General features: G+C 35.1%; 2 protein-coding genes across 2 annotated transcripts; both read left to right on the top strand.

The window, feature by feature from the left end:
- Positions 1 to 473: 473 nt before the first annotated feature.
- LOC122592863 lies at positions 474 to 3,898 on the top strand. Its single transcript, XM_043765183.1, has 3 exons — positions 474 to 944; positions 2,093 to 2,440; positions 2,805 to 3,898. The coding sequence occupies exons 1-3, from the start codon at positions 522 to 524 to the stop codon at positions 3,426 to 3,428; spliced, it is 1,395 nt and encodes a 464-aa protein (XP_043621118.1). The 5' UTR covers positions 474 to 521; the 3' UTR covers positions 3,429 to 3,898.
- Positions 3,899 to 8,848: 4,950 nt separating this feature from the next.
- On the top strand, positions 8,849 to 12,794 carry LOC122592838. The gene is made up of 5 exons (XM_043765156.1): positions 8,849 to 8,976; positions 10,252 to 11,139; positions 11,235 to 11,435; positions 11,940 to 12,135; positions 12,366 to 12,794. The coding sequence occupies exons 2-5, from the start codon at positions 10,339 to 10,341 to the stop codon at positions 12,548 to 12,550; spliced, it is 1,383 nt and encodes a 460-aa protein (XP_043621091.1). The 5' UTR covers positions 8,849 to 8,976; positions 10,252 to 10,338; the 3' UTR covers positions 12,551 to 12,794.
- The last annotated feature ends 1,464 nt before the right edge of the window (positions 12,795 to 14,258 follow it).

Genomic DNA, 14,258 nt, shown 5'->3' with positions numbered 1-14,258 from the left:
CGTATATATGTGAACTAAGTTACATGTATATGATTCAAAATAGTTAAAGACTATGTTGATTTTTAGATATAATAACAAATGAAAATTTTCATATTTGATTATAAAAAAAAAAGGAAAAAGTAAAAGGGAGGTTCCGATGAAAATTCAGGCGTCGTTAAGAAAAAAAATAAAAAGAAAGAAAAATTCACCTCTTTTACCGAATATTGACTGTCAACTCACTACATACACCCTACCATACTTTCCATAGGCTTCATCCTACAATATAACTCCCCCACTATATCTATATCTATATTCTATACATACAGTCAGTTAGTATAAACACTATCCTTCTCACAGTCCCATCAATTGTCTCAGTAAGGAAGCAGTTATTATTTTTCACTCCAAATTCCCTTCTCACAGTAAATAAAAATAAAATGCCTTAACATTACATCTATTAAAAAGAATATATACTCTATTTTCTATATATATTTTGAGGGGTTTGTTTTATTGTTATTATTATTCCAAATTCCAAAAAAAAAATTATGGAAACAACAACAAAAAAACAAGGTGGTGGTGCTGGTGGTTTTTTCACAACACTAAAAAACGAGGTTGTCCGAGGTTTAAGTCCATCCCGTTCGTCACGTGCCAGGAGTCCGTCAAGGTCACGTGACATGGTTGTTTTAAGATCCGGCAGTTTGAACGGCGAGGCATTGGCACCGCTGATTGAAGGGCCTGATCCGGCGGCGTGTAATGGCGAGGTTAAACGGGTCGGGTCGGGTTTAGGAAACTGGGTTAAAGGCCATTTGTCTAGGGCTCCCTCGATGACGTCATCGTCGTCGGCGGCGGTTTATAGACAGAAGTCTGATTTGAGGCTGTTGCTTGGTGTTATGGGGGCCCCACTTGCTCCGGTTAATGTCTGCTCCGGTGAACCTTTCCCTCATCTTAGCATCAAAGATACTCCCATTGTAAGTATACATATATATATATATATTTCCATATTTATGTATTTTTTAATTTCATACTTTATATATAATATAACTTTGATTAATAGTTTTGGGGTTAGGGTTAATGACATGTGTAGTTTTTGACTCAAGTGTAAGTGGCCTGGCTGTTTTATGATTAAACTGAACTCAGTGAGTTGAACTCGGATGGCAAACAATATAGGGTGTGGAAGTAAATTAAAATATTATTGATATATAAAAGATCTGATCGAAGGGTGGATTCTAGTAAAATTCTAAATAAATTTCTTAGATACAAACTGTTTTAGTTTGGAGATATTTTTTATAGTAATATGTTTCTTTGTTTTTTTATAGTAAAATGTGATGTAATGTTTATTTATAAAAGTAAAAGGGAAAAATGGAAATCAGATTTGATTACATTTTCGATTCAGTTGGTAATGAATTAGTTGTGTATGGGGGATACGATACGTGTTGTTGGTGGTTAAGCTTTTATGTTTTTTAACTAGTTTCCGCATTTTCGGAGTATGATGATACTTTGTGATCCAATCTTGTCGATTTTAATAGATTTAAACGCAAGTTAGCATGCAAATTATACCTGCGTATGTGTTGAATGCAACTTCACCTTCAATTTTGATCCTAACTGCATTGGCTTTTCAATGTATATGTTATTAATACAAAGTTCCGTTTTATATTATATAATTTTTGCCGTGGGTTTGATCAGGACTGTTAGTGGTAGGTTGTTCATTACATCTTACTGATTCGTAGTGTAATAAACTAATATTGTTCATTTTAAATTTGAATTTCAAAGATAGAATGTCCTATATTCAAAATCAAGTTGACTTTTTATTTTGGGTATGAGGGAATGTCAATTAATTACTCTGCATCTAGATTCGGAAGAATACTCGTTAATGCTTACAAGATTGTTGGCCTCAATTATTAACGGATTACTTGTATATGCTAAGGGTAAACAATATTTTATTTTTTCTGATTACGTGTAACGAGTTCACTCTACTTCATTGAATATTGTGAAATATTGGTCAAGGCTGATCAAGCAACCTAGTTCATGAGTATTATATGCTTAAATGTGCCTGTTATTTAGTGATATTGACAGCTGCTGATTTCTTGTCGTGCCTTTTATTTTTGGTTTGCTGTAGGAAAGTTCGTCTGCTCAGTATATACTGCAACAATACATGGCTGCATCTGGTGGGCAAAACCTTCAAAGCTCCATTAAGAATGCATATGCCATGGGAAAGGTGAAGATGGTTGCATCTGAGTTTGAAACTGCATCTAGGGTGATTAAGAATAAGCATGCTGCAAAAAGTGCCGAGTCTGGTGGGTTTGTTCTGTGGCAGATGAAGCCAGATATGTGGTATGTGGAGCTATGTGTTGGTGGAAGCAAGGTTCATGCTGGTTGCAATGGAAAACTCGTTTGGAGGCACACACCCTGGCTTGGTGCTCACAGCGCTAAAGGGCCTGTTAGACCTCTACGTCGTGCTCTTCAGGTGAATCATTTTCTCTGTGAACGATTCTAAAACTTTTTTGATAATCAAGAATTGATTAAATTCTCTATACTTCTATAGAAACATCTCAACTTTTAAATGTTTGTAAATTGATAAAAAGACTAATAGGCCACCAAATCTGTTTAAAAATTTGGACATTTTTTGAAGTCAAGGGAATATTGTTGTTTTACAACTTTATGGCCTGTTTTTTGGTCAGATCATGCGTTAACAGAACCAAGTTGATACTTGGGTGATTTTGTGGCCTTGAGTGTAAACTTATCATTAGCTGGGTGGTGTATGCATAGATTTTCTGTTACAAATGAGCATTGGTTATTTGGTTTTTATTTAAAGTATGCCAATGATCCAGGGTCTTGATCCCAGAACGACTGCAAGTATGTTTGTGAATGCAACATGCATTGGTGAGAAAAAGCTGAATGGTGAAGATTGCTTTATTCTTAAACTAAGTGCGGATCCTCAGACATTAAAGGCCAGGAGTGAAGGTCCAGCTGAGATCATAAGGCATGTGCTGTTTGGGTATTTTAGTCAAAAGACGGGTCTAATTGTTCACATGGAGGATTCACATCTGACTCGTATTCAAACCCACGGTGGTGATGCTGTTTACTGGGAAACTACAATAAATTCTTTTATGGATGATTATCGGTCTGTGGACGGGATCATGATTGCACACTCTGGTCGATCTGTGGTCACTCTTTTTAGGTTTGGTGAGCTGGCAATGAGTCATACCAAGACACGAATGGAAGAAGCATGGACCATTGAAGAGGTTGCATTTAACGTCCCAGGATTGTCAAGTGACTGTTTTATCCCTCCTGCTGATTTAAGATCTGAATCCATCAGTGAAACATCTGAACTCCCCCAAGGAGGAGAACGAGGAAAAGCAAACACTGCTCATCGTTCAAAGGTTGCTGCCTTGGAGAACGAGAAACCGCTTGAGGGAAATTTAGGTAATATTACTTGGAAGATGGAAATCTGATGAAGCTTATCAAGAAACTTGAGGAAAATTGTTTATATAGGGTGAGTGGTAGCTTAACTAACACCTTACAAGTTACATGTTAGGAGGTAGTGTTAATCAAATAATAATCCTATCGTAGCACTTAAAATGGAGGTTTATTTTTAGCTTAGCCTCTCATGATCGTACAACGAAGAGCAGCTAAATGATCTACTAAACATATATATACACCGGGGGGCGGCATAATGAAGAAAAATTTGCAGCCTTAGATTTAATAGTCTCGGTTTTTTTTTTTTAATTGTTATGTTTTTAGGAGTCATGTGCTTGTTTTGCTGGTTGGTACTAGAGACAGATGAATGAAGGTGGTGTTTTTTTTTTTCACCTACTAATATGGGTGTTAGGTGTTTGAATGAATGAATGGTGACAAGAAACAAGTTGTGAAGAAGAATATTTTGTGAAATCTTCTTCTATTATATTTGCTTGAAATTTGTTCATATTCATATGCATATGTCTCCTTTCTGTTTCTTTCAGTTTTACATCTGGTTTTGGTGTAGTGTTGATCTGTAAAAGATTCTTCACCATGTGTATTCTCATATGCAAATTTCATAGATTATACAACAGATTTACTATATACTAATATACTAGATGCAATTAAATATGCTTCAAGCTATCCATATGTTAGCGGCACATGTTTCAAGCTGCCCATATGTTAGCGGCGGGATTGCATATCGTTGTAGTAGTTGTAAATATGCTTCAACCTACCCATATGTTAGCGGCGGATGTTTCAAGCTGCCCATATGTTAGCGGCGGGATTGCATACCCTTGTAGTAGTTGTAAATATGCCTCAGGCTACTAATTACCATATGATGCATTAGTAATGTACACTTTCGTACCTACCAATCTTCATGTTTGAACTTTGAAGTAGCAAGTATCGTGACTTGAATTCACAACCACTTGATTAACAGATCTTAGACATGATTATAATATGAGAAAATGATTGGTGTTACAGCTGCTGCTAATTGGATGCTGCATGCCTGCATTGCTGCTGCAACCGTTTTTTATTACTCGTAGAACGTATTGTTTGCCTTTTAAAGTTTATTAGAAATGGGTGTGAGATTAGGTGCTACTGAGACACTGGATAATTTTCGTTATTATATAAATTTATATTAAATTAACGTCTATTCTTCTTTTCCCAAAATCTATATTTTATCATTTGTAATGTTTATGTTGGGGAGCATGTTTCTTTGATTTGAACATACATTCCAATTTATCATGTTGAATCATGCTTACTAACTTTAGATGACAATAATTCACTAACACATGTATGTTCCTATTAATACCATTTTAGGAAAGAGTGAATTGATTATAGAATGAGTAAATGATTAGGTTTGTGGGCAAAATGATAATAATAAGATAAAATGAGTAAATGAATAGGTTTTCTTTCTATATTTAATCTATACTTGCATTATAATTTCATTTTCAACTTTCTAACATTGAATTTTACATTTCAATAATTTCCAGGAACATTTAAAACATTTCATTTCTAAATAGAAGAGTCATTTTTAAGTAGTGTTCGATCGATTATTCATTAAAACCACAATATTACATCATAGCCTATACTACTCCCCGCCGCCGCCACTACCAATCGCCGCCGCCACGCCATTACGTCACCACCACTCATCACCGCTGACGCCATTACATTGTCGTATCTCGCGGGTAACGTTCTAGTATATTTGGAAAAAGATGTTTTGTTTCAAATTTTATTTTGAGGCATGTGACCTAACGGGGTATTATGTCACAATTATTGAAATTTTCTCAAATCAACTTCAAGATTGAATCTAGCAAGATTAAACTTTACAACTCTTGTAAAGATCTCAAGTCGACAAGGAGGTGAATTGTTAAGTCCACATTCTACATTATGGAGTTGATGGTCCAGCTTTTTAAGTAGAAGTAGGAGCTGCATTAATTCTCAAATTCAATAAATATGCTCTCTGTAAAGTCGTACACATTATTGCTAGTAAAGGCAATTTATTTCATGAGATTGTAACCTTTTTATATCCCTATCTAAAGCTAGATAGTTTGTTATGAATGCCTGTAACACATATGATGACGGATAATTCTAGTTAATAAAACTGTCATAATAACTTGGTAATGAAACGTAGTAAACTGTACAAAAAATGAATAGAAATAGAAATCATAAAAGTTTAATATTTTTGGATATAAGCTTTATATGAAATGATAATGACATCTGTTTGATATTTATGATTGAAATCTATGTGAAAATGCCATAGCAAGTAGTATTAAAGTTGAGCACAAGGGGGTGGCCCTCTAGCCCAGTCCCAACTCCATCACTCAATTCATGATTCACACTATTAAATGTCATTCTTGGATGGTCTTCTTTCTTACATTTATTAGAATCATTTTAATGTAACTTAATGGTTTTAAAAGCTATTCCATTGTAAACAATGAGATTTAATTGTTACATAAGTTATTAGTGGTACTTCACTTATAGCTTAGTGGTTTGACCACCAGCTTTATATGCCGGAGGTCTCGAGTTCGAGACATGGGGAAAACATTTAGAATAATTTCACAATAAAGACCTCAAGTGAAGCAGGTATGAGTCTTGCAGAGGGGACATGGTTTTATTTCAATTAAATGTCCTGCCTTCGGGCGTTTTAGTTGGGAGTTTCTCCCACTAGGTATTGAGGCTGATGGAGCTCTCTAACGTGAACCCAGTTAAGACAACGTAAACTAGATCCCCTATTGCGAGCAAATGATCCACACCATTAAAAAAAACGCATAAGTTATTAGTGAGAAATTACAACACTACGACTTCTCATTATATATTTATATGTAGACCTTTTTTTTTTCACGTTAAATTTTTATCCATGTAGGAAATTTGATGGAACTTTTGAAGTCTGATTGTAGACAATTAGAAGGCATCTAAGGTACCATCTTCTTTTTTTTTCTCCCGATAGATAACTATACAATACCATATTATTCGTTTGAGATTCCAAAAAGCACGATCGTGTTGCTCTATTAGATCACTTAGATGATATCAACTAAAAAGATGAAGAAGAAACACCAACTTAGGCATGAACAAGAGACAAAGAAACATTTTAAATAATTAATATAAATTTCTTTTTTTTTTTATCTCTATGCGCCTTTCTCTTAAATAATACCCACATTTAGCTCTCTTAAACAAACGGTAAGGTTTTTTTTCCATTTTTCCTATCATGATGTGGAAAAGTTTTTCCCGTCAATATGCCACCTCGTACGCCTTCCTATACCCTCTAAGAGCATGATAAGTTTTTCTTTTTACATTACATGCACACACATAAATTTACTTAAAACATTCTACATCTCACCTCTTAGAGCGCTCACATTGCCCAAGACTCATCCTTTAAGGACTAGTCTATGTCAGCTCCACATCAGCCGAAAGACTAACCAATGACTCATTCCTCAAAACACCCACAATGTTAGGACTAGTCTAGGACCCACCATTTATTTTACTTTACACTTCTATCTAACCAAGGAAAAAGAAAAATAAAATAAAATAAGAAATTCATGGACGAGTTTGGTCCCTGGGGGGACGGATGAGTCAAGGACTAGTTAGGGACGAGTGGTGTGCACTCGTCCATGGCAGAAGTACAAGTGAAGGATGAGTCAAATGACGAGGGCATTGTGAAAGCTCAATATCCATCCTTGTTTGATTAAGTACCCCTCCGTCCCATTTTAGTTGTCCATTGTTGACTTTCAAAGTCTTTTTGCTTCAACTTTGACCATAAATATTATTGTTTGTATTATATAATACTTGATGAAAGTTACAATATTGAAAAGTTCGTTTAAAATCAAATTTGTTTATAAATATTATTTTTTTAGAACATTGTTTATAAATTTTATATCAAGTGTTACAAAATATAAACAAAAATATTTGCGTTCAAAGTTGAAACAAAAAGACTTTGAAAGTCAACAGTGGACAACTAAAATGGGACGGGAGTATGTGTTTGTGTCTTTTTTTTTAACGTTCGTGTCACGGGACGGCTAGTCGTTACATCCATTCAGGCAGACAGTCACTAGCGACCGATCCACGAAGTCAGGGACCATAGGGGAGGAAAAACCCATCAATTTAATCGCTACAAAAGGCTCGACATTAAATTGGAAGTAAAGCCTCGTATGCTAAGACTCGAACCCTGGTCTACCAGGATTCAAGCATCATTGCAGGATTTCGAAATGACGTTGATTTTAACCCATTGGCTGTTTGTGTCTTAATTTAAAAACTCCTGCTTATGTCGAAAATGAAGTAAAGCCCGTAATTGAGCCGACCACGTTTATTTTGGGCCAAGAAGATTTTGTTTGTTTGCTTGTTTGTAAAGCTAAGGTTGGGCCTAAAAGTTAGATGGGCTTTTCCCCTATTCTCTATTTCTATATATATATATATTATATATAAAAAAAACCTTAAATAGAGAAATTTAGATAATCTCAAATTTTAATTAAACCCCATATCAGAATGCTGATGTCATCTTTTTACATTTACTTCTAATTTAATTAATATAAAATTTAATGTTACTTACGAGTATTATCTATAAATTCCTATTTATCAAATAATTAAAAGAAAGTTACCATATTATTCATTTGAGATTCCAAAAAGCACAATCGTGTTGCTCTATTAGATCACTTAGATGATATCAACTAAAAAGATGAAAAAGAAACACCAACTTAGGCATGAACAAGTGGCAAAGAAACATTTTATATTATTAATATGATTATTATTTTTTATCTCTATTTGCCTTTCTCTTAAATAATACCCACATTTAGCTCTCTTAAACAAATCGTAAGTTTTTTTTCATTATCCCTGTCAGCTCTACATCAACCAAAGGACTAACCAATGACTCATCCCCTAAAACACCCACAATGTTAGGACTATTTTAGAACCCACAATTTATTTCACTTTACACTTCTATCTAATCAAGGGAAAAAAATAAAATAAGAAATTCATGGACGGGTTCCATGTTTGGGGGGCGGATGAGTCAAGGACTAGTCAGGGATGAGTGGTGTGCACACATCCATGGCAGAAGGACAAGCATAGGATGAGTCAAAGGGCAAGTGTATTGTGAAAGCTCAATATCCGTCCTTGTTTAACGTTTGTGTCTTAATTTAAAAACTCCTGCTTATGTCGAAAATGAAGTAAAGCCCGTAATTGAGCGGACCTCGTTTATTTTGGGCCAAGAAGATTTTGTTTGTTTGCTTGTTTGTAAAGCTAAGTTCGGGCCTAAAAAATTAGATGGGGTTTTCCCCTATTGTAAATTGTAATGAAAGGACAAAAAAAATAAAATAAATAACAATGAAAGATAAATACAAGAAAATATTGCAAACTTCATCATAGTGAAGGGATTATTTATGTAAATATAGTTGATAGAGATAAAAATTGGGGGCATACATGAGAATCAGATGTAGGAAGAAACCCTTGGTGGGAAACTAAACGTAAACCATTCGGTCTTCAATCCATCAAAATTAAATCAACACAGAAGCAACGCAATCCTAATTTCCGATCAAATTAAAAAAGAAGAAGGTAATTTCGCTCATATCTTATGTTATATCTATAACTATATAACTATTATAATTGTTATAAGAAATATCAATACTAGAATCATTAATTAATAATGTATTCTTATTGTTATTATTATTCGATCATATATATGTGTGTATATATATATTAGAATCAGTAATTATTGGAATTATTTATTTACAAATTGTCGGATATTTGTAATAGTTGCTTGTGTTACCGTCTTGATCGGAATTAGTTTTAACTGCAATTGTCTTAGATAGACTCGAATCCGAAAAGTTGCGACTACCGAATTATGTAAGAGACCTGGTTTTTTTGATTAAACCGGGCACTTGTAGCGTCTCTAACTATGCACCCGAAAAATAATGAATGAAAAGAGAAATATGATCCAATTGTAAAAAAGATGCCAACTTTTTATGACCCTTTAAAGTACCTTGTGTTACTCTTTGAGGTTCGGTCGACCTTATCGATCTTACACTCGTGTTCTAGTGCATGCGTTCATTATGTAAGAGGAACCGGCTTTCTTTTGTTTTGCCATTAACTTATTATTTTTATTTCCTCGACAACTGTTTTATTGGAAAATTTTCTCTGTAGGTATCTTGACCTGATTCAAAAAGTGTTGACCTCATTATTGTTAATCTTAAATGATAGTAGTCATATTAAGATTCCTAAACTCAATGAGAGGTTTAGTAACAATACGTCAATACCTCCAGAATTGTTGTCTCCATTTCTACGATGTACTTTTTTTTTCTGCAATATCTTTACCATCTAGATCTTTTATGTAAGTTCTATGCCATTAAAGAGCCCTACGCTTTGAATGGATTGCTATATTTAGAAACCGATCCATATTTAAAAATAGCTCACACATGATAGTTCACTCTTTGTAATCCTTACCATCAAGCGGTTGAAGTTCTAGCTTTGCTAAACAATTAATCGACTTATTATCCTTATTTAACTGTTCTGCTGAGTTTTCAACTCTAATGTTGAATAATTTTTTCAATGTATCATTCCAATTTTTTTTTAAACTTAGAGCATCCGTAATCGTGGACCTTTATCAATGTCAATGCCATGCCAGCTTCTTATAAGCCACTATTTTTTTATAAACTTACTACTTTACTCGTATCAACATTACAATGCCATAGCTAATCATCCTAACTGACTTGCTTTAACCAATTACCTTAGGACATGTAGACTAGCCTCTAACAAACTTTGGCGGGTTTGGTAACCATTTTTACTCTGTTTGACTTTGAGTAACTGATTTGAGTTTCTTTGTGTTTGCAGACTATTAATTAGCGTTAAGGATTTGGTAAGAGGCAAATATCATCTGAACTAAACAATTCTGGTTCTTCAGCTGTGGTGGTTGTGGATATGGAGAAGTACAGTTACCCATCTGTTGATGATGACTATACTGATTCTTTGTGGGCTGCTCCTGAAAACCAAACTCGGGGTACAAGATCTATAGGACTTGAGCATTCTCACAAACCTTCTTTCGAGTCTGAAGATTTTATTGATGGAGATAATTATGACTTTGACGATGATGATCGTAGCAACACTGTTCAGCCTGAAGTAAATTTGAAAAATGTATTGACTGGGATAATGGCAATTGTCACGGGTCGTAATAAAGATACCAACGGAGATACTGTTTCAGAAGTTTCTGGTACAGACGTTGCATTTCTTGGATCTGCTAAGAATGGAGATACTTACCTGCACCCGTCTGTATACATTCCCAGTGCCCCTCCACTCCTTGATCTGAGTGGAATTAACTATAATGCTTACAAACAAGTGTTAGAAGCCGAGCCACCGGAGTGGCTTCGGGACAGTTCTACTAAAGTTTGTATGCAATGCAATGCTCCCTTCACTGCGTTAACTCGTGGTAGACATCACTGCCGATTTTGTGGAGGGATCTTTTGTAGGGCCTGCTCAAAGGGAAGATGCTTATTACCTGTTAAGTTTAGAGAGAGAAATCCGCAGAGGGTGTGTGATACCTGCTATGATATGCTTGATCCATTACAAGGTGTATTAATTAACACCATCAGCAACGCAGTTCAAGTCGCAAAGCATGATGTCATGGATTGGACATGCACAAGGGGATGGTTAAATCTTCCGGTCGGCATGTCTATGGAACATGAAATATACAAGTCTTCTAGCACGTTGCGGAGTTACTCCCGGGTACTTTTATCTATCGCCTGACGTAGTGATGTGACTTCTTTTATACTTGATATATGTTTATCTTAGCGTCAGCTAAATTATTTTGAGTTGGGCAGGTTGCTAGGTTAAATCCTGAAAAGTCTATTCCTGCAGCAGTTATGAAAGGAGCTAAAGGTCTTGCTATTTTAACGGTTGCTAAAGTTGGGATGCTACTTACTTACAAGCTTGGTACTGGTTTGGTCATGGCTCGAAGGGCAGATGGTTCATGGTCTGCACCTTCTGCTATAATTTCAGCTGGTCTCGGATGGGGTGCTCAGGTATTTACCATGTTTGATATACTTGTTAACTACATATTGATTTGTTCTAAATAATATTTTCTTTTAGAAAAAATAAAATCAACTAATGTAGTTGCATGAATTTTTCTGATTATAAATTTTTAATATTTAAAGAAGTATACGATAAAGGTATAAAATAAAAACATACAGCCGAAAGATTTTTGTTGAAAGTATAGTTATTTAGTGTAAAATGGCAGGGTGAGTATTGTTGTATCCAAATTTAGATCATTCTGGTGTCCTGGTTAGAGAGGGTATGCACCAGGTTGTACACCTTTCTATTTTATTTTATTGTTTTGGTGCATATATTTGAGATGAACTAAGGTCTGATCTTGAATAAGCAATTTCCTAATATTTTTCTACTTTTATATAACTATTAGACCTTTAATGACCCAGGTACAAATGTTTAATGTCATTCTGTGTTTTATGTCTTAGGCTCTCATATTTTTTGTGCAAGGTCAGACTTTTTTATGTTATTTGTTTTTGTAGGCTGGAGGTGAGCTTATGGACTTCATAATTGTGCTTCATGACTTCAAAGCTGTGAAAACGTTCTGCAGTCGCATGCATTTTTCTCTTGGAGCTGGTTGCAGTGCTGCGGCAGGACCTGTTGGGAGAGTTCTAGAAGCTGATCTACGAGCTGGTGATAGAGGCTCTGGCATGTGTTACACTTACAGTTGTAGCAAAGGTATTTATCTTAGTTACTATGCCTTGTTATTTTATTAAGAGGATATTAACAACCGACAAATAGAGAGATTAGATGACATATGAGCAATCAAGGACTTCTGGATAGCCTTAAAGCTGATATGTCTTCCGTATCACTACTAGTCAACTACACTAATGTGTTATTTAAATCTATAAATATACAAAGTTAACAGATGGCTTACATTTCTCATGTTGGTAAAATATTGGTTCCAGGTGCATTTGTTGGAGTGTCCTTAGAAGGAAATGTTGTTGCAACGAGGATGGATACTAATCTTCAGTTTTATGGCGATCCGTATCTCACAACTGGTGATATACTTCTTGGGACCGTGGACAGGCCGAAGGCTGCTGAACCCTTGTATGCTGCTCTGGACGAGCTTTACTCTAAACTTCAATGTTAGACCACATCTTTCGGAAGCTTGTTAAATAATGTCACAATGTTTCTATGTGTATATATTACAGCTGTACAGAATTCTTCTAAAAAAATGCATATGTTCTTGAAAAAACTTCAGTTGGTTTAATTATTTTCGAAAGGAAAAACATTGTTGGTTGCACTTTGTCAGTTGTATATAGTGAAATTGTAGACTTACACAAGAGATGCAAGATACACATAATTTTTGAAAGTTTGAAATTGATTTCTTTGTTGCCTGCTTGTTATCTATCATGTTATTCCCTCTTTCTCTCAATCTACCCTTTTGACTTGATGGGTAGACATTGGTGTGTTTCGGAGATAAACTTGAACTGAAAGATGGACAAATGACAATGGTTTAATGGTATTGTATTTTTTTTGAAGGATTCTGTAGGGATTTATTTTCATTGGCTTAGTTGCCGGTACTGGAAACCTCTATCTAAACTAGGCCATTGTATATTTGTATCAACCCAAACTTAAAGTCATCACTGGAAACCTGTACCTATCTTGGACCAGTTTATTTGCCGTGTTGTTGTCAGAAATCCGACTACGCAATTGACTGCGTTTGTAAACAACAATACATATGGTGAGTCCCCAATAAGCCATCAACAGAATTTCACCATCGAGCTTTCTCAAACTAATCTTAGTTTTCTCAAACTTAGAAAGGTTATGTGATGTTTTGTAGTACTTCATTGATCAACAGCCATAGAGTTAGTCGTATCTCACTCACTTAGTAACATACCTACATACCTCTACCAACACCACCTTTCCACTTCCTCTTGTCACTTTATTTTACACACATTACATAATACACAAATCCTTTAAGGAACCCTCTCAACCGGACATTCAAAACCAATGAGTCACAATGAAGAGGCTCCGTCAATGATTCACAAAACCAAATACCGCTTTGGTATACGTTGACACCTTGGTCGCCCCAGCAGCCAAGGTGATATCGATGTGAGTATTGTTGCATCGTCAACACGAAAGACAAGGTAATTCTAATGAATAAAACTGAGTTACGGTATAATATCAACGATTAAATATAAAATATTCATAATTGAAACTGAATTTGTTAGAAAATTTATGATCTTGAATCAACAACAATCAACAAACAAGATGCAGAATATGAAGATTTTAGAGACGACAACAAGCAAAGAGAAAGAGAGAATTGTATTACAGTGTATCTTTCTCATTAAATAAGAATTACAATATATGAAGGGAATTGATATTCTATAGAAGGGAATGAGAGGGAAATCTGGAATTTTCCATTGCCACAAATAAAAAGGTTGGTTTTAGATCAAGTGGCCACTGGGGCTTTCTTTGAAGGTTCTGGTGGAGACGATGTTGGCTTGAAGACCAGGGATCGAATCTCAATTTACCATAGTTTCGAGTATTTATCTCTTCAGACGCGTGCGAACCGTGTTATCGCACAATTGGTCTCCAAAGGTGCCTTCAGGTTATAACCGCTAGCATACTGACCGTTTGAATGTCACTACTAGGGTTCGAACCACTAACCAATTAACACGCCGTTAAAAAAAAAAAGTATAATATTGTTATTTATATATATTTGAATTGGTATTTCCAAAATTAAATGTAATTTTTTTTTGAAACGTAAAGGTGGGAGATGGACTCATTTTTAGCATTCATTGGGTCCAAAAAATTCAAACCCATTTCAATTTCCTTAAAAATAAAAACCCCCA

This window comes from Erigeron canadensis, chromosome 3 (genome assembly GCF_010389155.1).
Source record: "Erigeron canadensis isolate Cc75 chromosome 3, C_canadensis_v1, whole genome shotgun sequence".
NCBI classification, from domain to species: domain Eukaryota; kingdom Viridiplantae; phylum Streptophyta; class Magnoliopsida; order Asterales; family Asteraceae; genus Erigeron; species Erigeron canadensis.
This window is presented reverse-complemented; position numbering and strand designations above follow the sequence as displayed.